A 26082-nucleotide genomic window follows, 5' to 3' on the forward strand; every position below is an offset into this window, starting at 1 on the left:
TGATATTTATTTATATAACAAGTCAGATTCATCCATTGACTTTACAAGAATAAGGCCCCACTACTGCTAATGCTTTTGTGCCTGATGCAAAAAGACACTTCTAGGAGTTTTGGGGAGTTCATGCCTTGCATGTTAATGTACCAACACAAGAGCAGTAGGGGGGGTTTAATGTTGTGGATGACAGGTAGATATTCCTTCAGATGGCGAACGAATGGTGGAGATAGCCGATATTATTTATACATTTAGAAACAGTAATAGTGTAGCTTACAGTTATATTCATCAATAAACAATCAATATAATTCTTAAATTTATTTGTTATTTTGACAGTGGATCATGGCAATATGTACTTGGTTTAAGGGGATCTGGACACTATAATGTATTTTGCATATGAAACATTATAGTTATACTGTTAATAAATCCATGATAACCTACCATTGTGCATTCGGTCAAACAAATGCTGTTAGTTTGTTGGCTGAGCAATACACTGAGCAGGTCAACACATGGACCTAGGTGATCTGATCACTGACAGGGGAATAAATCGCTCCTGGTGCTCAGAAATAGTTGTTCACGAGCAAAGAGTTAGAAGCGGAAGAGATTGGCAGAATGACGTGGAAAAAGAAACGCACATAAGCATACAGAGCTGGGTTGATAAAAAGCAGAACAATGTGTTCAAAAAGATGTCCCATGCTCCACATACCCCATCATAATGGCCTTCTCTTAAAATTTTCCTAAAGAAAAAACAAATTAATCTATGGAGAGGGGTTTGGGTGCGAGCAAAGTGAAAAAGTGAAAACAAAAAACACAACGGTTTAAATTGTGGTGCGAGTTGGAGTGCTTGGCTGACGCAGACCCAAAGTTTTACACAGCCAGCCAGCAAAATCAACTTCTTGGATTTCAGCACGCTTAATGAATGTATGGGTCTATGGAAAGAAAAGAACAGGACATAAGTTTACACCAAAAATGTGAAATTAATCAATTATCACAATACAACAGTTTATACGGAATTTTGAAATGCAAGTTCCCCTCTATTTTTTCAGAAATACAAATATAATAGAAGGATTTCTGTACATACAAATTACAGGAGTAATAGAGAGACTCTTGGCCTTCCGTATTTAGTTTCAGTTATGCTCTTCCATTAAGAATGGACATAATAGCTGGATGCTAAACTGAGCATAAATGCAACAAGCTCTAATTTTTTGCAAAGAAAGGTTTAGTACCATTTTTGACAGTATGGAAAGAATACATTTTCTTATACAACTTTTGTTTCATTAATTGCGATTACTTTCTCTTTTAAATAACAAATGCATGATCAGTATTGATCTTATTATTCTAAACCACTGGTTTATAAACAGATGCAAATGACTCATATTTGCCCAAATGTAGATTTTCTTTTAGAATGAACAATACTAACAGGAAGTCCTCCTCAGATAGTGGTCAGTTCACAACCACATTGACTTCTTTTGTGCAGGGAGCTGCATGGTGCTTATATAGCGGGTCATATTACTGCCTGGATTTGAAGCGCAGCCAGGTATTTTTAATGGACATAGAAGAATATGGCCTTTGGTGTCCTAAGGGCATTGTCTCCTATGTCCATGAAAAGTGTCCGGCTTTTTAGGGACAGAAAACATGGATGCACTATATTACACTTACACGTTTGTGTAGGATTTTGGGTGAAGTGCTGACATAGCATTTGACCAGATGTCTTAAAGAGCATTGCCTCTGCACTGCTCTCCTTGCTTGTCCCGACAGAAAATTTTACGCAGGACCTAGAGTGCAGTGATGTGTTATTCGGAAACGAACTGGCTCTAATAGCCAGCTCTTTCATTTGAACAAGGGGAGTTAGTTTCATGCAAAGAGCAAATGGCCATTTAACCCTGCTTGTAATTGGGTAACCATGCCCCTTTAAGACAATAAAATCAGATTAAAAGTGGTGTGCAGAGAGGAGACTGTCTGGACTGAGGCTCCCTATTACACAATTAATAGGGAGTCATTCAGGAGACAGCTCTTTTTAGTAAGTGGAGCCTTATGATCCTGCTTAATCTTGATGGTAGATTTCCATTAAACCCTCTCATGCTGTCAGGGGATGGGGCCAGGGGGCAAATGCATCGAAGTAGCAGAGGTCAGTGTAAGTGTACGGATGTAGTGTAGCTGAGTGTGCTGTGCTTGTGTGTAACAGGGAATTTTTAGTCAGAGCAAGTCAGGAAGGAATCACAGTACTCCTTTTCAGCTGCAGGAGAAAAACTTTTTAAGCATAACTGCCATTTGATAAAGTTTTAAAATATGCTTTTCTAAGAAATTATGCTTAATTTGTAAAATAAAATAAGGCTGTGAGCCTTATTCCAGCCTGTATAGGCAAACAGCAAACTAGGGCAAGAATAGGGTCTGCTCAATAATTTGCACCCAGGCAGTCATCTTGCACCCGGCACCATGGAAAACATGGCAGTTGAAATGAGCCCACAAAAAGACATAGGGTGATTTGATAACCACCGTTTTAGCCCCAATATACGGTTGTATATCCAAAATGGGGAGAATTCCAGCTTGCACTTAAAATGGACACCAGACAGAATTCAGGGAAAGCCGGTGATCTTTTATCAAAGAAGGCAGGCAGACAGCAAGGTAAAGCCCTTATAAAGCCCTTGTGTTTGACATTACTGGAAGTAGGAAGGGTAAAGCCTATTGAAACCTGGAGATCCTACCTGGGGACAGAGAGTATATCCTACTCAAGCAAAGAACTACAGAGACCAGCTAACCACAGAAAACAACTGGAACAGATGTCTTTTGCTTTAGTGCTTCCACATGTTCTTTCCTCTATGCTTTCTGTAGCCTGAAAAATTCTTATTCTTGATCAGATAAATAAGTGTTGTGCTATAATATGAATGGTTCCAATGCAATTTTTTTAAATAAAAGGCAGAAAAAATATAAATCGCTCACCATCAGCATCTTCAGATCTGCTCGTTCAGCTGGATTCTTTATAAGACTGAAAAAAGACCATATGTTAATAGGTATGGATAAAGATCAAGAACATTATTTAGGATTAAAACAAGGCCTCTCTCGATTTATAACCCAGTCCTGTTTATGGTATAAAGTATAAAAATTTAAAAATGTGAAACCAGCTTACTTTGAGAAAGTGCTTGTGGAATAATAACCTTTTAGCAATGGACAGATGGGTCGTAATCAGGCAAGATATATGCAGATATTTATATTAGCAGGACAGTGTATGGGATTTAATACAAATCCAATCCAAATGCTGTGGGGGCAAAAACTATCTGCAGAAGAAACTTGTATAGGGTGCTGCATGATGAGAGGTATATTATTATACAGGTCATAGGATACTATAAATTGGATAGAAAAAGGACCATTTGGCTGCCAAATAAACCCCCTAAAAAACATTAGATATTTCACCAATACTTAATTGTGATTTTAAAACAATTTCTACATTAAATTAGTTTTATTTACCGTATATACTCGAGTCAAAGCCAACCCCAGTACAAGCTGAGAACCCCAATTTTACCCCCCAAAACTGAGAAAACCTATTGACTCGAGTATAAGCCGTGGGTGTGAAATGCATTGGTCACAGCCCCCTTATGTATACAGCCAGCCAGCCCTCCCGCCCCCTTATGTATACAGCCAGCCAGCCCGCCCTCCCGCCCCCTTATGTATACAGCCAGCCCGCCCTCCCGCCCCCTTATGTATACAGCCAGCCAGCCCGCCCTCCCGCCCCCTTATGTATACAGCCAGCCAGCCCGCCCTCCCGCCCGCCCCCTTATGTATACAGCCAGCCCGCCCTCCCGCCCGCCCCCTTATGTATACAGCCAGCCAGCCCGCCCTCCCGCCCGCCCCCTTATGTATACAGCCAGCCCGCCCTCCCGCCCCCTTATGTATACAGCCAGCCAGCCCGCCCTCCCGCCCCCTTATGTATACAGCCAGCCAGCCAGCCCGCCCCCTTATGTATACAGCCAGCCAGCCAGCCCGCCCTCCCGCCCCCTTATGTATACAGCCAGCCAGAGCCCGGCCTCCCGCCCCCTTATGTATACAGCCAGCCCGCAGTTTGCCAAGCACATAATAAACAAACATACAAACTCAACTTAGGGCGGACCCGATGCCCAGCGCAGCTCCCCGATGTTCCAGTCCCCACGGCTCTTCTTCTTTCTTCTCTTAGCTGTAACAGCTGGCAGAGACGCGTCGATACGTTCTGCCAGCCAGCCAATCGCATTGACGTGTCTCTGCCGGCTAATACAGCATAGAGAAGACAGAAAAGGAGCTTCGCCGAGCATCGGCTTGCTGGAGGGAGAGTATGCACGTTTAGTTTTTTTAATGACTCGTGTATAAGCCGAGGTGAGGTTTTTGCATACATTTTTTGTGCTAAAAAAACTCTGCTTATACACTAGCATATATGGTAGTCCCACCTGGGGATCAATCACTTGATCGACTGTATAAAACACTTTACTATAGTGTAGTAACTGAATTAATCATGTGGAAAGACCTGAGGACTTTTTTTTTGGAACCCCAGCTGTCATCCATTACAAAAAGTACCCCACAACCACTATGGTGTGTTGACAGAGATAGAGGTAATCACCTCTACTATAGAACTCACATAGATGCATGCATACATACATTTTACAATATACTAAATAACTTTCTTACCATTTATGTACAAAGTCTTGAAAATCTGCTGTAAACACTCCAGAAGGAAGCTTTGGAGGAGGCTATATTATTTAAGAAAAAATAAAAAAAATGAAGTATACACATGTCAACTAATTTAGGTATACAGGCGGCCCCCGAGTTAAGAACATCCGACTTACATACGACCCCTAATTTCAAACGGACCTCTGGATATTGGTAATTTACTGTGGGCTACAATAAACAGCTTTAACAGTAATCCAAAGTGTCTGCAATGAAGCTTTACTGTTGATCCTGGCTTTTATGACAATCAAGCAATTGTTCAAAACCAAAAAAAAAAAAAAAAATTGTCTCGGGCTACAATTGTAAAATATACAGTTCCGACTTGCATACAAATTTAAACTTAAGAACAAACCTTTTACATAACTTGGGGACTACCTGTATATAAATATCAGTCATAGATTTAACCCAATGTAAAGGGTTTTCAAGGCTAAATATATGTATAATATATCCATAGAATGGGCCCTTAATATCAGAATGGTTTGAGCCCTACACCCAGTTCAACCACATATTGTTAGCCAAGAAATCTAACAGGAACCAGACAGCACAGACATGTAACAGGAAGCAGACAGCACTGTCCTGACAGTAACTGTAATCCTAGCTGCAGTGACTCTGTTGAGCCACCAAACAGAGAACAGATGCGTCTGCTTTGATTCTTTGTATAAACAGCTGCCAAGCACAGCTGTCCAAAGGGGGTCTGTGGGTTGGACACCCACCAATCTGATATTAAGGATACGTGTCCCCCTCCCTAGGGACGGACTGGCCATTTAACCCACCAGGATGGTTCCCAGTGGGCGGGACCGGTCAAGGCCGGCAAGCAACAAGATGGTTGCCACAGCAATGCAGTCAGCAGCTGCATCTAATTGAGAGAGATCGCAGCTGCTGCTCCTGTTTTTATACGCTGCTCTGCAGAGGTCGCGCAGTGACATCATTGCGCAGCCTGAACAATGAAGTGTGGAGACAGAGCAGCCACGGCTCGCATAGAGGGGACCTCTGCTGCGCCTGTGCCGGAAAATCTTCCTCACTGGAGCTGAAGCGGCCTGAAGAGGAATAACGGAGGTCCGAGGCGTCGTGGGAGCCACTGCCAGCAAGGTAAGTTAATTTATTGCTTTCCTACAAAGGCAGATACACTACGTAGGGCTGGTCTAATAATAATATATGGCGAGTTGAGCTCTGATGGACTGGGCTGTGATGTACACTGCTTTGGGGGGGGGGGGGTCTTAAAACTAATTTAAAGGTTTGTAATTTATTGGGGGATTTTAAATGATGAATTGCGCACTACCGAGGGGGATAATGGGCACTGCTTGGGGAGGAAGGGGGGGAGTCGTATTGACTTTTCAGTTGTTTACTCCCCTCATTCCAGAAGCGATAACTTTTATTTTTATGTTTACAGAGATGTGTGAGAATTGGTTACCTGTGGGGCAAACTGTACGTTTTAGTCAAGCCATTTAATATTCAATGCAATGTACTGGAAAGTTGAAAATAATTCCAAGTGCAGTGAAATTGTAAAAAAAAAAAAAAAAAAAACATGTTTGCAGCGTTTTCTTGTAGGCTCCGTTTTAACACCTTCGCTTCATTCTTTGGGTTGATATGATCACAGGGATACCACATTTATATAGGGGTTTAATAGGTTTTAATAGATTTTTAAAAATGTAAATCTTTTGTACAAAAAATTATTTGCCATTTTACAATTTCTGAGGCCAATAACTTTTTCACATTTTAGTGGCCAGGAAAATATATTTTTATAAATATTTACCATTTGTTGTTGTGCATTGTGAACCAAATATATACGTTGAGAATGCTGTAGCTACGCTGATGTTGTATCTTGTATAATCCTTGATCCAAGCGGTTTTTTTCAAAAAAACTATTCAGGAACTCGGGAAAGCCGATTTGCATGCAGGTTGCCTACATAAACACATTACACGGCGCTTCCTGAACTGTCCAGACAGGACTAATCAACTCTAGCTAGATCACTCATACGCAGCAGCTGAGGGATGGTGCAGCAACTGATTACTCCTGCCTGTCAGGGACAACACAGTGACGTATTCTCATCTTATGCTGGGTCAGACAAGGCTGAAGTAGTGCAGATTAAGGGGCAGCCACAGGAACAACAGAGCCTCTTTATCATAAATAGAGAGAGATAGAGAGATATAGAGAGAGATAGAGATAGAGAGATAGAGAGAGATAGATATTTTTTTTTTTTCCCAGCAAAACCACTCAGTTCAGGGATTAAAAAAGATACGTTTCTGCATCAGTGTAGTTGCAGCATTCTCAAAGTATGTTTGCTTCATAATGCATAAAATCAAATGGTAGATTTCCTTCAATATGACAGCCCTCATGTGACCCACCATCAGCAGAACTTAGAACATCCAGAGTCTTGTCTTCCAGTGGATGGAGTGGAGCTATGCAGTCATTAATGTATTTAACCTTTTCCATTATAACCTTCCATATCGGTGGTTTGAGGGACGTGCCAAGAACATCCATTAAATATTCAGTAATACCTGCACTGCCCCATGACCCACAAGAAGTCACGATTTCTGCTACTAGTGGACCATTTCATCTGGTGCTCCTGCAGACTACAGAGAAATGTGATCGGTACCATATGGGTGCCAAATTAGGGTCTTGTACTTACCCTGGTAAAGATTATTATTAGTGGCCTACATTATTACATACCAAAACTTCCTATGAATTATATTATGTACACCTCTCGTAAACAATGAATTCTGATAAGTGCTGAATATTCTATAAGTAATTCTATAAGTAGATTGTGGTGCATTATATATTGATCTTTTGGACGGGCATTTTATTTAGATACGTTTTAGATTTCTATAATTTATCGTTGGGTTTTCTATGGTTGTCCTTTTTTTGGCACAGTTGTGGTACAAATGCTGTTTTGTGACTTTCCATTGCGCCAAATGAACATAGGACAGTGCAAAATCTCTTTTAAAATAGACCCTGCTTGTCCCAAATTCATTATTTGCATACACCAGTTTTCACAATATGACTGAATTCACGATTTGGCACAAAATTTATGCCAGTCCCCACCCTGGTCTATGATGCGACTTATTATGTTGTTGTTTTTTGCAACAATAAAGTATATTATAGGCATACATTCGTAAAACACTTGCCTCATTTACAATATAATCCAACAGTTCAAATATAGCCATAGCTGGTCGACTGTCCATACAATGACCTATTGAAAATAAAACACCACAAAAAAAAAAAAAAAATTGTGAAATAATTTTATTTGTAAACAATGAAATAAGAGAAGACTCAGAAAGGAAATTTGCATAAGCCATCTTACCACTGATTGGTCTTCCAGGAGGCCTTGGACGAGGGGAAATGCTCTGGGATTCTCCATCTGCTCCATCCAATACAGGTCGTCCAAATATAGCTTCCAGCTCCTTACCATCTGGTGGTGGTATAGGGTATCTTCCTATTGAAAGCTCTACCAAAGACAAGCCCATGCTCCAAATATCTGACTGTACAGAATAATGCGTGCCCTGCAAACGTTCTGGCTAGAAGAGAATAAAAAAATAAAACAATTAGAAAAAAAAAATGCTGGTACCAGGAAAGAAAGCCTGGTAATAAATACATAGTTCTTTATGCATAAACAAGCTCTTATTTTGAAAGAATGTCATACATACAGACATATAGGATCTGGTCCCTACAAAGGAGTTTGCCATAGAGTCAATGAGTTGCCCACTAACACCAAAATCGCACAGTTTTATCTCGCCTCTGGAATTCACTAGTATGTTAGAGGGTTTCACGTCTAAATGCAAAGAAAATGATTACAAAATTTAAAATCTGGCTTTCAGAAAAACTGAACATGGCACTATAACTTTTATGCACTTAAATTACCTCTGTGCATGATTTGATGTTTCTCTCGAAGGTAAGCCAGGCCCCGAAGAACTGCAATGCTGACTTTTCCTAGAATTTCCTCTGGTATACGACGGGCTTCTTTAAGAACTTGGTCCAAAGAACCTCCATCCTGTCAGCACACATCTTATTATTACAGTAGACATACGAAATAAGGATTAAAAAGACAACAGATAAAACAAAAAGAAACCACATGCATGCAATATTTACAATAAAAGCAACAACAAAAAAAAGAATGTATATAGAAATTATAGGTCACACTCCTGGATCTTTCCTGTGTACTGCACTCAGTTCCTCTTCACCTCCTTACTAGACACCATTTCTTTCTGAATTATCAATTCAATCATGTGTTAGCATAGAATCTGCATAGAAAGACTGTGGCTGGTACACAGGACAAGTGTCAGGTCACTGAGGGTATGACCATTGGGATCCCAGGTAATTGGGAAAATCAGATTTAGGTAATATTTATTTATTAAGCACCTTCATATTCTGTAGCACTGTACAAATCATTTTCATGTTTCATAACCATTTTAAATCCAAACAACTTTCAGTGTGCACTATTATAGTGTTGAAAGTGTCAGTCTTAAAGCAAACCTGTCACCTAAACCCCCGTATTCTACTTGCACACAAAATGTGGGATTTCCCCACAGACATGGCTCACATGCTTTGGTCGTCCGCACACTTAAATTTTTGATCCAGGGTTCAAAACCCTTTAGATAGGCATTTTCTGTCCACATGCCTAGAAACATGTTACTCTGTGTGCTGGGATGTACAATTGAGAGCTCATGGAAAGCTAGCTGTTGAATGCCTTCTGTTGGTACTACTGAATGATTGTGCAGTGTTGAAGTAGTGGGGGAACATTGCTAGATTTGAAAAATTGTGGGGGTTTGCAGTTCGATACGCTGCGATTGACAGAACGTTGACAGAATGTTGAGTGGCATGGAAACTGCATTATAATATGTTGATGAGGAATGGAGCCCGACTGCTGGGAAGTGCGTGATAGGTTTGTGGATGTATGTGGCTGATGCAAATTAACCCATAGGAGAAGGAAAAAATTAACCTGGATCAATTAACCTTGTGCTATTGCACATGATAGTTTTCCAGTGTAAAGACAGACGAAAAGGCATTTTAAGAAATACATTATCCCTTTTCTTATTCTCCCCCACTATTACATCCATATCAACCCCCAGTAAACACCATTAATGCAGTCAACATTCATCATTTAAATAGTAACAAAATTATTTGTTATTGCTCACATGCTTTAAACATCACTCAAGGGCCTCATGCTGCTGGGATGGGGCAGAGAACTACAACACAGTAAAAAAGAGAGGTGTGGGTGGGTTTCGTGTGTGTGTATGTGTGTTTGTGTGTGTGTGTGTGTAGCAGTGCTGAGTGTGTTCCTATTTGAGTTGGTGTGTGTACAGCTGAACTGTGTGTGAATCAATGAATGGATGTAGCAGGGCTGTGTGTGTAAATGTATATATGATGTTGTGCAACAGACAGGGATATTTTAATTGGTATAAAATATTTCCATAGCGTCCCCCATGACGGCCCCAACTGGAGGATGACCCTTGACCTCTGTAGGGACAGGAAGCAGAGAGGTTAAATACCCCACCCCGGCATCCGTACACCAGTGGCTTCCTGTCCCTACACAGGGAAGGGAGTAGAGAGAAGTCTCTCCTCAGCCCCAGTAGTTAAGACGGTGAGGGGGTACCATAAGTGGCGCAGGGAATTGTCCCTTACCCCAGGCAGTCTCGGCCTGGATCGGACTCCGGTCCTTTCCTCTGCCACAAACAGAGACGCCATTTCCTCCGGCTCTGCCCGCAGCTCCGTGAAGCTAAGGACACCCGGAGCGTGTCCATCGCGGAAGTCACGTGGGCCGGCCACCGTCCGACTCTGGTGACGACTTCCGCCGGAAATTACGGGGCCGGATGTGAGCGGTGAGATTTAAAAAGAGAGGTATTCACGTTGATCTGAGGTCCAATAGTTGCAAGTGACTCCGAGATCAGACGCTATTCTAGGCATTTCCCAGCCATCAAAGGTCGGTTACATGCTGTATGTTTGCCTCATAAGTGTCATATATGATCTAGGTCTATATACATGGCATGGAGGCTTCGAGTCTGGATCTCATATCCTTGAACCCTGTTTAGGGATAGGGTGGTGGGTCACCCACATATCCCCATATTATCACATAAGGTGTCCGGTTAAGGACTAATTACTTCTCCTTCTCCTTGGTAGGATCCCAGGGAAAAGGAGAAGGATAAAGGGAGAGCTAAGGACAAAGTCAGGCACAAAGAAAGCCGCTTCAAAAAAGTGCAATATGTGCTTAGAAAAACTCCCTACGGACTACAAAAAACCAGTCTGTAAAACCTGTTTGGATAACCTACTCAGAGAAGAGAGAGCCTCATTCGTGGATGAAATACGTAGTTTTATCAGGGACGAAGTTAAAACATCAGTTGCATCATCCATAACAGCTTTTATACCTCAATAATCTCCACATAAAAGACAAAGGGTTATAGAATCCATGTTGGACTCCGCATCAGACTCAGAAGGGACCAAGGAATCTGTTGATATGGAGCCAGGGCCCTCAAATTCAGCAAGTAAAATGGAGTCTAGATATCTACAAGCATCTGAAGATCTAGAACCACTTTTAAGGGCTATGAGGGATACCCTCAAAATTGAAGAAATAGTAGAGACAAAATCTATTCAAGATGAGTTATTCGGACTTCTTAAAGTTAAAAAGAGGCAAGTGTTTCCAATAAATAACACCCTCAAGGAATTAATACTGGAAGAATGGAGAGAGCCCGAGAGCAGGATTTCCATATCTAGAGAGTTTAAAAACCGTCTCTCTTTTGACGAAGCGGAAACCAAGATTTGGAACTCTACACCTAAAGCTGACATCCAGGTCACCAAAATGACCAAAAAGACGGACCTTCCATTCGAAGACGCAATCCAGTTAAGGGATCCCCTGGATCGGAAGGCGGACAGCCTTCTAAAAAAGACATGGGAGTGTGCCATGTTAAATTTAAAATCTAATATACCCTCTTTCACTGGATATTCGAATTGGAAGGTCATGTTAGAGACGGTACTCCAAGAGAGATGTTATTGAGTACGTTTTCCACATTAAGAGCAGCTACAGCCTTCATCACAGATGCCTCAGCGGAAGGAGTAAGAGTAAGCGCCAAAGAAGGTGCACTGTCTAATTCAGTCAGAAGATCACTTTGGCTTCGCCAATGGACTGGTGATTTCAGATCGAAGTCAAAGCTATGTGGTATTCCATTCGAAGGGGAATATCTATTCGGTTCCGTAATTGACACGCTTTTGGAAAAAGCGGCGGACAGAAAGAAAGGGTTTCCGGAATCCAGAAATAACCCAAGGAAACAGCCCTTTCGGGACTCCAAGGATAGAAAACAGCCCTTCAGAGGAAAAGGCAAACAGGGCAGATGGAGCTACCCTAAAGGAGGGAGAGGATGAGGCTTCCTACTCAGTGCCAGCAACTCCGAACCAGTGTACAGAAAACAATGACGCCAGGGTGGGGGGGGGAAGACTATTGAAGTTCCATTCACAGTGGGCTCAAATTACATCAAATCCCTGGATACTAAGTATTCTTCAAGAAGGTTACCACATAGAGCTAACCTCTCTTCCTCCCAGAAAATTTGTTCTGACAGAGCAACCCTCAGAGAACCTCTCAGCCTTACTATGGTCGGAGATACAAAAACGAATTCAGAAACAATTAAAAGAAGGACCCTACTCTCCCCTCTTCTTAATAAAAAACCAAATGGCACTTTCAGAATGATTTGCAATCTGAAGAATCTGAACAGGTACGTACAATATCGAAAATTCAAGATGGAAACAGTGAGCTCGGCAGCCGTCCTGATCCAACCAGGAGCATTTATGTGTACGATAGATCTAAAAGATGCGTACTACCATGTGCCAATACATTTTAAATCTCAAAAATTCCTCAGATTCGCAGCCTTGGGGAGAGGAAGTCCACTATCAGTACAAGGCGCTGCCTTTTGGGATTTCTTCAGCTCCAAGGACATTCACAAAAATTATGGTCGAAGTGATAGCTTTGCTGAGGCGGAAAGGGATATTAGTCATCCCCTACCTGGACAACTTGTTAGTGGTGGGCAGTTCAAGACAAGAGCTAATACATCACCGAGATGTCACAATGACAATCCTACGACAGTTGGGTTGGATGCTAAACTTGGAGAAGTCCAGACTAACCCCAAGTACAAAAGTTGTCTTTCTAGGAACATTATTGGACTCGATCCAGCAGATGTCCTTCTTACCGCCAGAAAAAGTAACAAGACTGGTACAACAGATTATAATATTTCAGGAAAGAAATCATTGCACAGTAAGGGAAGCCATGAGGATCCTGGGAATTATGACATCTTCCATACAGAGTGTACAGTGGAGCCAAAGTCACACCAGATATCTTCAAAGTTGGATATTGGCCTCCTGAGACAAAAATCCCCAACACCTGAATCAAAAGATTCAGATTTCGGAAGTGGTCAAGCAATCCCTGGAGTGGTGGAAAAACACTTCGAACCTGGAAAGAGGGTATAATGGCATCCCTGGCCAGTGATAAATATCCGGACGGATGCAAGTCAGTCAGGTTGGGGAGCAGACGTAGCAGGTCTTCCCATTCAGGGTCTATGGCCATCGTCAATCAGATCCCGTTCCTCGAACTTCGAGCTGTTTTAGAGACTTTAAGAGCCAGCACTCTAAACTTGAAGGAGAAACATATACCAGAACTCCGATCTCCTCAGTCTCTCAGACAAGATATTTGCATGGGCAGAAACCAACATCCGCTCCCTCTCAGCCACCCATCTAAAGGGAGAAAAGAATCTGATAGCGGACTATCTCAGTCGTTAGGTCAACGAGTGGTGTTTAAACGAGAACATCTTTACACGTCTCACACAAAGATGGGGACAACCAGTAATAGATCTCTTTGCCTCCAGCAAAAATACAAAGGTTCCTCATTTCTTCTCTCTAGAACCAAATACTGTGTTTTGCCAAAGGGATGCCTTCAGTCAGTCCTGGAATGGACCTCTGATGTACTTCTTTCCTCCCATACCGAGAGTTGTTCAGAAGATCAGAGAAGACCAAGCAAAGGTTATTCTCATTGTTCCTTGGTGGCCAAAGAGGAACTGGTTTCCGTGGCTAGGGAAGATGGCATTGGAAGAACCTGTAATGCTGGAACCTCTAAACAATCTTCTGTTCCAGGGTCCAGTTTACCATCCAAATCCACAGGCCCTCCAGCTCTCGGCATGGATCCTGAAAGGATGTTGCTGATGTCCAAAGGACTATCAAATAAGGTAATTTCCACACTCAAAGCAAGCCGCAAACCAGTTACTCACAAAATCTATGCCAGGATATGGGGAAGATTTGTATCCTTTTGTGGCAGGACTCCTCCTAACCAATTATCCCTTAATATTTCACAGGTGCTAGACTTCCTGCAAGCAGGATTTGACAAGGGCCTTAAGATGAGTTCTTTAAAAGTCCAGATTTCAGCCCTCAGCGCCTTTTTCGACGCCCCACTAGCAGAAAACAGGTGGATCCAAAGGTTTGTCAAAGCTACTGCTAGGCTAAGACCACATATAAAACAAAATATCCCAAACTGGGATCTTTCATTAGTACTAGATTACCTCACAAGAATACCGCTTGAACCTCTAGAAACGGTTAAGCTTAGAGAACTAACGCTAAAACTTACTTTTCTCATAGCCATAACAACAGCTAGGCGTTTGGGGGAGATCCAAAGTTTGTCGATTAAAGAACCCTATCTTGGGGGGCGTGTCCAACCACCGACCAAGATGGCCGCTTAAGTGCTGAGCTCCAGATCCCTGGTGCCGAATTCGCCCCTTTACAGCCCAGCACCCTGGCACCGAAGCTGAGAAAACGCTCCAGCAAGGAGCCAGTTCACCCCTCAACCGGACTGAAGCTGAACCGGGAGGTGATCTCCCCTATAAGCCGGTACCTGCAGCCACTTAGACCCGCGGCGGTCCTTCCCGCTCCACACGTGCAGGCGCCATCTTGCAGAGCCGCGGAGGGGAGAATATATCTGCCATGGCGCCCACAGCACCAGCAAAGAGAGCGGCACAGCCGCTGAAGACATCCAGGGGTGAGTCCTCGGGGAGTAAACCACCCCGGAATACAACACACAGGGAACAGGGTCAGGCAGTGCAGCCACAGGCAGACCAGCAGCAGGAAGCGGGGGAAGAGTGGTCCCCCCTCCCTGCATGTGGAGACAGAGAGCAGCAGCGCTAAGGGGAATCTCCCCTGCTCAGGGACCTTAAAGCCACACAGCGCGGCAAGTGCCGAGAACCCACGAGGACCCCAAAAGAGCACCTACACCCCTGCTGCTGACCTAGCTCCCCCATCCTGGACAGGTCCTACGTCTCCTCACCTCCCTAAGCCCCAAAGACAGCAGTCCTGCCAACATGAGCAGACGCCAACACCTCTCTGTTGGGGTTCTGAAGATATACAAGATGATGACATAGGGGCCACCCCAACATTTACAAGATACCAAGAACCCTCCCCAGTGTGGGAATCTTCACCAGAATCGAATTTGGCTACACAAATGAATGGGAATCCCCCAAAGGAGCTTGTCCCCATCCAATCTTTTTTGCAGAATCTCCCCACTAAGGAGGATTTCAAACTACTGATAACAGAAGTGAAAGATGCATTTAAGACCGAGATAGCAGAAATGTGCAACGACTTCCACACTATGGCGGGCAGAGTTGACACTCTGGAGTCAGCTGCAGACGAAACTAGAAGCACTCTATCACAAGTTCAAATGGTAGTTGCCTCCCAAACGGATGCTCTGAGAGAAATGTCCAGGCACTTAGAAGACTTAGACAACAGAGGGAGACGAAATAACATTTGAGTGCGGGGGATCCCAGAGGTGGAGGGACGGGAGGATGTAAAAGCCACCTTGACCTCCCTGTTCATAACAATTCTACAAGATAACACTGTCCGGATAAAATTTGACAGAGCTCATAGGGCACTGCGCCCAAAGTCCTCAGTTTTGAACCCCAGAGACATTATATGTCGCCTACAAGACTTTGAACTGAAAGAGAGAATTATGATAGCAGCAAGGAAAAGTGGGGATATCCATTACAAAGGGGCCAAAGTCCAGCTATATCAGGATTTGTCCTGGCTGACACTACAAAAGAGAAAACACCTGCGCCCCCTACTGGACATCCTTCAGCAACATGGTATCCAATATAGATGGGGCTTTCCATTTGCCCTCTCTGCTATCAAAGACAGCAGATCAGCTACGCTACGCTCCCTCTGGGACCTTGAATCCTTTTGCAATACCTGGGAGATCCCGATTCCACCCATACACGATTGGGAGCTGGATTACCCTCCTCCCACTTTGCCTCCTATTCGACCTGCGCCCCAGAAGAAGAGGGGACGGGAACCACCCAGAAGTCTCTCCTGGGACTCCCAGCCTTGAAAATACCCTCTCATGGAGGGATATATCCTTTTATTCCTGCCTCCATTGTTATTACCCCAAAGATGTTATGCTGCAGTTTAGATTTAAGCCTGAGCTGGGTCATGATCTTACGTGGCACTAGGGATCGAAGTTATATGGTTTTTTGTTAGTAGATAATTTCTTTTTCTGTGATTGGTTAATATCGCTCTTGGACAGTGTTTGGTTCACGTATTGCCCCAATCCTGGGGTCTTGATTGGGCTCATACCTTCTAAGGTGAGCTCAAGGCAACCGGTTCTCTCTCTCTAGTTTGGAGGGAAAGTTGGTTGATCTTTACCCCACCCAGAGAGAGGTGAATTGGACCTTCTTACTTGGGTAATACTACTGAGATAGTAGAATAGTATTTGTATTGTGTTACCTTACCTCCCCCACTACCCCTTGTCTTCCCTCTCCCCTCTCAATCCCTACCTTTTTTCTAAAAGAAACGCAGGGATTTAGATAGCACCTAGTCCACAGTGCTGTCTTCCTAGCCCCATACCGGTAGTGCAAGAAGGGACCTAAAGGCACGCAGAAGCTCAATACTCATCTCTCCACACGATAATTAAAATACTCACGCTCAACGTTAAGGGATTGAACTCCCCAGTAAAAAGACGGCTAGCATTAAGGGAACTTAAGCAGAGTAGAGCAGATGTGGTCTTTATTCAGGAGACGCACTACGACTCCAGAGGTACCTTCGCTTTTGCCAGCCAGTTATATCCAACAGCGTATGTAGCCTCACATGATAGTAAAAAAGCTGGCGTAGCAATTTTGCTCTCCGCCACTTGCCCCATGAAGGTGTCATCAGTAGAATCTGACCCAATGGGCAGATACATTATATTAAGAGCCACGCTATATGGAATGCCTGTACACTTGTGTAATGTCTATGTCCCAAACTCGGCCCAGATTCGATTCCTTAGTAAGGTCCTGAATAAAGTAGCTAAATCCCCTGCAGCACCCCTGATCCTTGGGGGGGATTTTAACCTCATATTTTCAGAATCCATGGACAGGATGACGGTGAGTGGAACACCCTTGGGTAGGTCTCAAAGGAATGGCCACAGCTTTCCGCAGCTTGATCAGGAGATTTGGCTTGTATGACCTGTGGCGGGTTGGGAATCCTAAGGATAAGACATACACCTTTTATTCTGCACCACATGGGACACACACCCGCATCGACTACATTTTCGGGGATATTCAGGTCCTACGCATGCTACAGGAGGCAGAAATAGGTGTTATTTCATGGTCGGACCATGCCCCCGTATTGGTGCACCTTAGAGATGGATATCAATACACCCGCACTTGTCACTGGAGACTAAATGAGGCCCTGCTGAAATCCACCCATACACAAGGAGAGTTCACCACAGCATTGCAGGAGTATTTCCGCATTAATGTTGACACGGTACCATCTGTGTCCACATTATGGGAAGCGCATAAAGCGGTAATAAGAGGCCACTTCATCGAGCAGGGAGCGAGATCCAAAAAAGATAGAAGGAAACAGGAACAAGAGCTACATAAAGCTATTGTTGAAATGGAAGCGAGTATGACGGCCAATCCCACCACGAGCCGGCTGCGTCAGCTGGTTGAATTAAGAGAATTACTAAGGGAAATTCAACTAAAACATGTAGAAAAATTATTAACCTTCTCCAGGCAGCGATATTATGAAAGAGGAAATAAATCTCACACACTGTTAGCGAGACAGCTTAGTGAGCGGAGACTACATCAGACACCACATGCTGTCAAGGATAATATGGGAACACTGCTCCATGATCCGGAGGCAGTTGCCAAACAATTCCATGACTACTTCTCTAAACTCTATTCCCTTCCGGACCCCCTCCCTAAATCACAAACAGAGAGGGAGGAGGTTCTGAAGGAATTTCTAGACTCCTGCTCTCTCCCCCGACTAACGAGGGAAGCTGCTGAACGCCTTAATGAACCAATAACCTCGGAGGAGGTGGAAGTGGTGGTTGGGGACCTCCCAAATGGAAAATCACCAGGCCCTGATGGCCTAACGTACTGATGGCCTAATTATTTAATGCTTTTTTAGACGGTAAGATACCCCCAGCCACCCTCACGCACTCCTATCTGACCCTTGTCCCTAAAGCGGGCAAAGACTCTACGGACTGTGCCAGCTACAGACCAATAGCATTATTAAATGCCGATTTAAAAATATACACAAAAATTTTAGCCAATAGGTTAATTCAGTGGCTCCCCCAGCTGATCCACAAGGATCAAGTCGTCTTTATCCCTGCCCGCCAAGGGGGGGAAAACACGAGAAGGACGATTGACATTATTGACGCACTGAATAAGATGGATAGCCAGGCCCTCATCCTTAGTTTGGATGCTGAAAAGGCCTTTGACAGGCTGAACTGGTCCTTTATGCTACAGGTATTAAAACATGCAGGTATCAACGGACCGTTCCTAACCGCGATTTGTGGTCTATATTCCAACCCGATGGCCACGATTAAGCTCCCACACGCAGCTTCACCCCAATTCCCGATAAAAAACGGCACTCGGCAGGGCTGTCCGCTTTCCCCCCTCCTTTTTGTCATGTGCATTGAGCCCCTGGCGGCTATAATTCGACAAGACGCTAACATAAAGGGAGAGCAAATCCGTGGTAAGGAATTTAAACTCTCCCTTTTTGCGGATGACGTACTCCTGACTTTGTCCCAACCGCTAACAACACTTCCCAAACTTCTGGCTAGGCTGAAACAGTTTGGGTCCCTGTCGGGCTATAAAGTCAACGCGTCTAAAAGAGAAGCGTTACCGGTAAATATCCCTGATGACACAGTGAGGCACTTAAAAGCAAACTATAAATTTTCTTGGAAGACTAGATCTATAAAGTACTTAGGAGTCAACCTAACCCCCTCACATGCCACATTATATGAGCACAATTACCCAAGCATGATCAACGAGATTAGATCGCTATTATCTAAATGGACTAGTCTTCCGATTTCCCTGTTTGGGAGGATAGCGGCCATTAAGATGACCATCCTGCCTAAACTGATGTACTTATTCGAGACCCTGCCAGTATCTATCCCTATCCGAGTACTTAAGAACCTACAGGCCTCTTTACTCCGCTTTGTCTGGGCCCAGAGGCGACATCGGGTTGTGAAGTCTGTCCTGTTAGCACACAAATCGAAAGGAGGATTATCTATGCCTGACCTTGTGAAATATTACTGGGCAGCGCATCTTAGACGTATCCCAGCGTGGTCAAACCTTTGGGCCTATTCAAAGTGGATGGAGATAGAAAAACTGTGGCTTGCTCCATACCATCCCAATTTGTATTTGTGGACTCCCGGGTCCCATCAACCCCCTGCTCCGTTACTGGGACCTATAGCATTTACTTTAAAAATCTGGCGGACCTGTAGCACAAAGTTCCCGCTCATGTCAGAAACTTCTTCAATGCAGTCGTTCCTCCATACCCCAGCTATGCCAAAAATGCTAAAGGGACTAGAAGCCAAACCATGGCATGAGAAATCATTGTTCCGGTTTGCGGATATAGTAGACCACACAACTTTGAAGATCTTATCCTTTGATGCACTTAGGGAAAAATTTGGCATACCGCTGTCATCTCACTATCATTATCTCCAAATACTGCACCTGTTACAGACAGTGGGAAGAACTGATAGGGTCTCTAAACCCACAGAATTTGAATATATTTGTAAAATGACAACACACACAGCAGGACTGATCTCTAGTATCTATGCTCTCCTGCTGCACCCAGACCCAAAGAAGCAGGTTTCACATGCATACATGGCTAAGTGGGAGGAGATCATTGGAACCCCAATCACACAAGATACTTGGCAACAAATATGCAGCGCAAACGTCAACATGCACAACACATAAAGAAAACCAGTATAAATTACTATTCCATTGGTATCACACGCCGGCTACACTACACCGTCTCTTCCCAGATACACCAGACACTTGCTGGCGGTGCGGGTTGCCAGGGGGAACTCTGAAACATATTTTCTGGTCCTGTGCACACATCCGACCGTTTTGGGAGGAAATGATGAGGTTACTTCAAGCAGTGCTTTCATTAAAGGTTCCCTTAAACCCATTATTCTATCTCCTGAATGTAACTGAAGTACCCATGGCTAAACCTGTTAGGAAGCTCAGCTTCCACATTACCACGGCAGCACGTTGCTTGATTGCGCAATCATGGAAGAAGCTGAATCCCCCCTCTCGATCGCAACTAATGGCTAGGATAAGGGAGGTACGCAGCATAGAAACTCTGACGGCTTCCCTCAACAATCAATCAGATCTTTTCATCAAGGTATGGGAACCATGGGACACATACTGGGGATCGGCCACGTGAAAGTCAGCCCTCACCACCTCAGAGACAAACAGAAGTCCTCCCCCCCTTCTCCTTTTCTTCCCTCCTATGTCCGTCTAACGTCTTTAGTGACTTCATAGTACACTTGGCTATTTGTCTGCCTACCCAATCCAGATAAGGGATATAGGGTAGGGATCAAGATATGACATGCAACTTACGGTTTTCTTTGGTTTTTACTTTGTAATGATAAGGATTGTATTCAACCACCTAACTCAGCTCTATTAGGAGCAAATAGCTGCCATTTTGTTAATGATGATCTTATTATACTTTTTGTACCTGACAAATGTATGTATAATTTGTTAAAAAATTGTGAAAATAAATAAACTCACAGTTAATTAAAAAAAAAAAAAAAAAAGAACCCTATCTTAAATTGTGTGAGGATAAGATCGTGCTAATGTTCGATAAAACCTTCACACCCAAGGTAGCCTCATCTTTTCATCGTAACCAAGAGATTATTCTACCTTCCTTCTGTCAGAACCCAAAACATGCCAAAGAATGGGAGTGGCATACACTGGACGTCAGAAAATACCTCCTACATTATCTTGAAGTTACCAAGTCCTGGAGGAAAGACGACAACATTCTCCTACAATTTAAAGGAAAAAACAAAGGCAGGAAAGCTTCAAAAGCATCCATCGCCAGGTGGATCAGAACTGTCATCAAAGCTTACGATGCCAACAACTTGGAAATTCCAGGGACTATTAGGGCCCACTCAACCAGAGGAGTGGCAGCCTCCTGGGCGGAGAAACATGGTGCCTCACTAGAGGACATATGTAGAGCAGTTACCTGGAGTGCTAGAGACCAGTCCTTTGGAAGGAAGGTCTTACAAGCGGTTGTCCCCCCCTAATTGTTTATCTGGTACATCTCCAGTTGGGGCCGTCATGGGGGACGCTATGGAAAAGGAGAATTATTCTCACTGTTAAATCGGTTTCCATTAGTCCACCATGACGGCCCATATATATTTCCCACCTTGTATTTTGAAAAGTTTTAAGTTGCCTATTTGTTCTATGTGCAATAATAATATAAAATAAATGGGTTGCATCCAAGGCCGGTGTAGTTATTTGGTAGCCACTGGTGTACGGATGCCGGGGTGGGGTATTTAACCTCTCTGCTTCCTGTCCCTACAGAGGTCAAGGGTCATCCTCCTGTTGGGGCCGTCATGGTGGACTAATGGAAACCGAATTAACGGTGAGAATAATTCTCCTTATTTTTCCTTTTCTGGTAGACTAAATCTATGGTCCGAGAAATATGGTACTTTTAATTTTTAGGAGATTTTACTTGCTACGGAGGTCCTCCTAACTACAGTTTTTGAAGCCCATTCATGAAAAGGATAAAAGATCATTTTGTGGTCTCTAATACCTAGGTAACACCCACTTTTGACATCCTGTCAGGTCTATTGGTTAACGTTGTAGTATGGTCCTGGTGAGTGCTTAATTAGCGCACCAGGATGTATTAGAACGTCCTCTCTCCCGTCAGTACTGAGGTCAGCTGGGACAGACAGCTAACATTCCCTGTTCACCGGAGCAGGGAACTCAGGTTCCCGGTATCACTGTCTGTATAGACAGGGTCCGGGAACAGGGAGATCTGCTGTCAACACACAGCCAACACTCCCCAGTCACCTCTAATGGTCCAATAGCAGAGTTCCATTGCATTAGTCTGTCACAGCAGTGTAATGGGCAATATACCTGTGCCTAGAATTGCTGTCACTGTGACCGGGCACTGGAGATCAGAGAGCCCAGACCCCATATGACCAGCGATGGACAAATAGATGTGGTTCATCGCTGGCTATCACTATGACTGGTGGGAAAGTTCCAATCCACCAATCACGGTGAAGCATAGTCACAGGCGGGGGTTGCATGCGTGGCGACATTCTCTGATCGCTCTGTTGGATGAGAGGTGTGCAGGTGTTGTTAGTGCATCACTGTGAATCCGTTGCATGATTTAGTGTCAGTGTGCAGTCAATCAGTTGTGTTATTTAGGGTAGTTTTAGGTAGATTATCGGTGTCAGTGTTACAGTTTTTCAGTGGTTTAGTGCGTTAGTGTCTGTAAGGCTACATTCACATGTGGGACGTATATACGGCAGCAAATTTACAGCCACATATATGTCCTCCACAGTTGTCTATGGCACCTGAGCTCAGTAAGCTGAACACAACACGTGTGCTTGCCGTACAAAAAAAAAAAAGATAGAGCCTGCTCTATATTTTGGCCATAAGCACGGTGTGCGCAACTATTTTCTATGGAAAGGAGTGGGGAAAGCAGCACTCACTTCTCCTCCTCTCCGGCGCACCCAACGTGTGCTTGCCCGGCCGTAGCCGTGTGGGCACGCGTTGGTGTGCATGCAGCCCAAGTGTTATTTACATAAAAAAAAAAAAAAAAGTTGTTTATTGGTGTCACCATCTGTCATTGTCAGTCCGTCCCCGTCAGTTCATTACCTTAGTTTATCAGCCTACTGAGGGGCTGTATGACCTCGATTTTTTCAAATTATTTTGTATGCCTGAGACTTCATACGCTCAAATCTCACTTTTTATTCCAAAGGAAACAGGTGGCGCAATGCAAACTGTGAGGCAATGTTAAAACATTGGGGCCTTGTTTTTAATAATGGACTTAGAAAAAAAGCTAACAATAAGGTCTCATTGGTCCGCAGATGTTCTTTACTATTGCCCACTGTACCCCACTATAATGTCTAGGCCCCGGTTTGAAACCATACAAAAGTTACTTCATTTTTCATATACCGGTAATTCTTTATGCCAAACTATGACCTCCTTTATAAAATACACCCCCCTTTTTAAAATTTTAGAAGAATGATTTACATTTGGCTAAACCCCCAGAAAATGAAGGGGTATTTTGCTTTAAGTGTAAAGACAAAAGAGGTGATAATGCTGACAACAACCCATGACCCCATCTGTACCCCTGTCGCCCTGCGTAGCGCTTCCTCTCCCATTCAGAAGCCTGTATGTCTACAGGCTTAGGGCGAATTCACACGAATGTCTGCCCGCCACACACGTGGGCGCAGGGGAGAGGAGGAGGGGGTGAGCGCTCCTCACCCCCGCCCCTCTCCACAGAACTATACGGCGCAAATATTAGCATTTTAATAGATTCTGTGCAGATGTCAGCAGTTTAATACAGATAAAAGTGGGGAGGATAGTCCCTCCCAGCCATCAGTTAAAGGGGTATTACCATCTGGCCATTCACATTTAACCCCTTTGTGTCCAAGCCACTTTAGACCTTTAGGACCAGCCCTGATTTTTAAAATTTGCCCTGTGTCTTTATAGGAGGTTATAACTTTGTGACGCTTTAACATATCCAGGGGATTTCTTGATTTTTTTACCGTCACACATTGTACTTCAAAGTAATAGAAAAATTTATGATATCTTTTGTGTTTAGTCATGAAAAAAATTGGAAATTTGGCAAAAATTTCTAAAAATTATTAATTTTCAAAGTTCAAAATTTTCTGCTTTTCAGGCAGATAGTCATAGTACCCAAGTATCTTTATAACGAACATTTCCCAAATGTTTGCTTTATATCGGCGTGGCTTTTTATACATCCTCTCTTTTTTAGGTTGTTAGGTTGTTTTTAAACTGTCACAAAGTATTAAATGACCAAAAACTCCTGAAAGTTTGATATCCAATTTCTACCGAGTATGAGGATGCCCCATATGCGTTGGGTACTGCTGTATGGGCACATGGCTGGGCATAGAAGGGAAGGAGGCGCCATTCAGAGCAGATCTGCAATGTCACATTTTACAGGTTATAAAATGTTTATTTTTTGTCATTTGCACATATGGGTGATTATTTTTTTTGTGGATGAGATCCACTTTTCAAGTACATCATTTACAGGGGTTTCAATAGCTAATAATCAGATTTTATTAACGCTTTCTTGGTGGTAGTTAAAAAAAAAAAAAAAAAATGTATTCTTGTTTATAGTTTTTAGCTTTTTTTTCCCCCAGATGTTCACCGTACCATAAAAATAATGTGTTATTATTCTATGGGTCATCGCGATTACGGCGATACCCCATTTATAAGGCTGTTTTATGGTTAACTTGTTTTGCAGAATATAGAACTCATTTTGTGAGAAATGCACTTGTTTTTGCATCGCCATGTAACAATGGGCAGAACATTTATATTTTTTGTTTACAGAGCTGGTTTAGAGCTTATTTTTTGCGGGACAAGCTGTACTTTTTCTTGGTATCATGTTGGGGTAAATTTAACTTTTTGATTACTTTTTATGTGCTTTTTATGCGGTCAGATGTGAAAATTTAATAATTTTTGTGAGGTTTTTTGTGTTTTTTTAAACGGTGTTCACTGTAAGGTTCAGTGACAATTTTATTGTATTGTAAGGGTTGCTAAGGACGTTGCGATACCCAATATCTTGTGGTTTTTTTTTGTGATTTTCACTTTTTTAATGTTTTATTTGATTACTGCATGGGATGGGACTTCAGGGGACTTTTATTGTTCTTTTATTTTTAAACTTTTTTTTACGGTTTTATTTTGTCCCAGGTTGGGACATGAACAAGTGATCATACTAATGTATTGCAGCATATTACAGTCAGCCTATGCATTCTGCATAGGCTAACAGCTGCACTGTCAGATCGTGCACAGTGCACAATCCTAACAGGCTGCTACTATAGGCAGCCCTGGGGTGCTTCTCTGACCTCAAGGTTGCCATGGTAACGATTGGCACCTCTATGCCCCCTGCGGCGTCTATAGGGTTAAAGAGCCAGGATCGCGACTATCGTGCTCCTGGCTATTGCGGCGGATTCCCGGCTACCACATACCGCCAGGGCCCCGCGACAGTCGCATGGGCTCAGCTTCATGACATGATTCTACGTCAAGGTGCGGGAACGACCCGCATCCTATGATATATAATCACGTCAAGGTGTGGGAAGGGGTTAATTCATCTGCCATATGTAAACATTTCTTCAATTGGAGGTCATTAAAAAAAAAAAAAATGTTCCTGTGTGAAGATAATTTCTCATAAATGTTGCCATGTTCTCCCTCAGAAATGAGATAGCTTCCTTGGATACGACCACCATTTTGGCAGCAGTGGCCTGACATGCGCTATTGAGCCCTACCTGACCAACTGGCTTTAGCATTCATTAACCCAGGACGGCTGTGAGACCTGCAGTGAATCCCGGACATTACATATACAAAAACCTTTTGTTTCTTTGTGCAATCACTCCAGCTGAGGTGGCCGTATCCAAGGACACATTCTTGTTTCTAAGGATATTTTTAATAACATCTAATTGAAGAAATGTTCATATATGGCAGATTAATGAAACTGAATGTGAATGCCCTGAAGAGAATACCCCTTTAAGACAAGCAAAACTAGACTAAATTATGCTGTGTTAAGGCATCATGTGATTGAAGGCAAAGCTAAGGGAGAAAATTTTTTTTTAGACCAAACCTACCAACACAAATTTACCTATTAAGGTAGATCCGGTGGCAGGTTCTTCGAATATATACAGACGGTCCCCTACTTAAGAACACTCGACTTACAGACGACCCCTAGTTACAAACGGACCACTGGATATTAGCAATTTACTGTACTTTAGCTCTAGGCTACAATAAACAGCTATTACAGGTATTAAAGGTGTCTAATGAAGCTTTATTGTTAATCCTGGTTCTTATGACAACCCAACATTTTTAAAATTCAATTGTCACAGAGACCACAAAAATTCTGGCTGGGGCTACAATTATAAAATATACAGTTCCGACT

General features: G+C 43.2%; 1 protein-coding gene across 2 annotated transcripts in view; it reads right to left on the bottom strand.

Annotated features, from left to right (window-relative positions):
- Window positions 1-294: 294 nt before the first annotated feature.
- MAP2K2 (mitogen-activated protein kinase kinase 2) overlaps window positions 295-26082 on the bottom strand; it is a 51078-nt gene continuing 25290 nt past the window's right edge. For both annotated transcript variants that reach the window (XM_072113198.1, XM_072113194.1), the window contains exons 5-11: window positions 8542-8671; window positions 8328-8452; window positions 7985-8198; window positions 7809-7873; window positions 4645-4706; window positions 2932-2977; window positions 295-920 (exon numbers count right to left, since the gene is read on the bottom strand). In XM_072113198.1, the coding sequence (XP_071969299.1) occupies window positions 810-920; window positions 2932-2977; window positions 4645-4706; window positions 7809-7873; window positions 7985-8198; window positions 8328-8452; window positions 8542-8671 (753 nt within the window). In that variant the 3' untranslated portion in view covers window positions 295-809. The remainder of the gene's footprint in view (window positions 921-2931; window positions 2978-4644; window positions 4707-7808; window positions 7874-7984; window positions 8199-8327; window positions 8453-8541; window positions 8672-26082) is intronic.

This window comes from Engystomops pustulosus, chromosome 1 (genome assembly GCF_040894005.1).
Source record: "Engystomops pustulosus chromosome 1, aEngPut4.maternal, whole genome shotgun sequence".
NCBI classification, from domain to species: domain Eukaryota; kingdom Metazoa; phylum Chordata; class Amphibia; order Anura; family Leptodactylidae; genus Engystomops; species Engystomops pustulosus.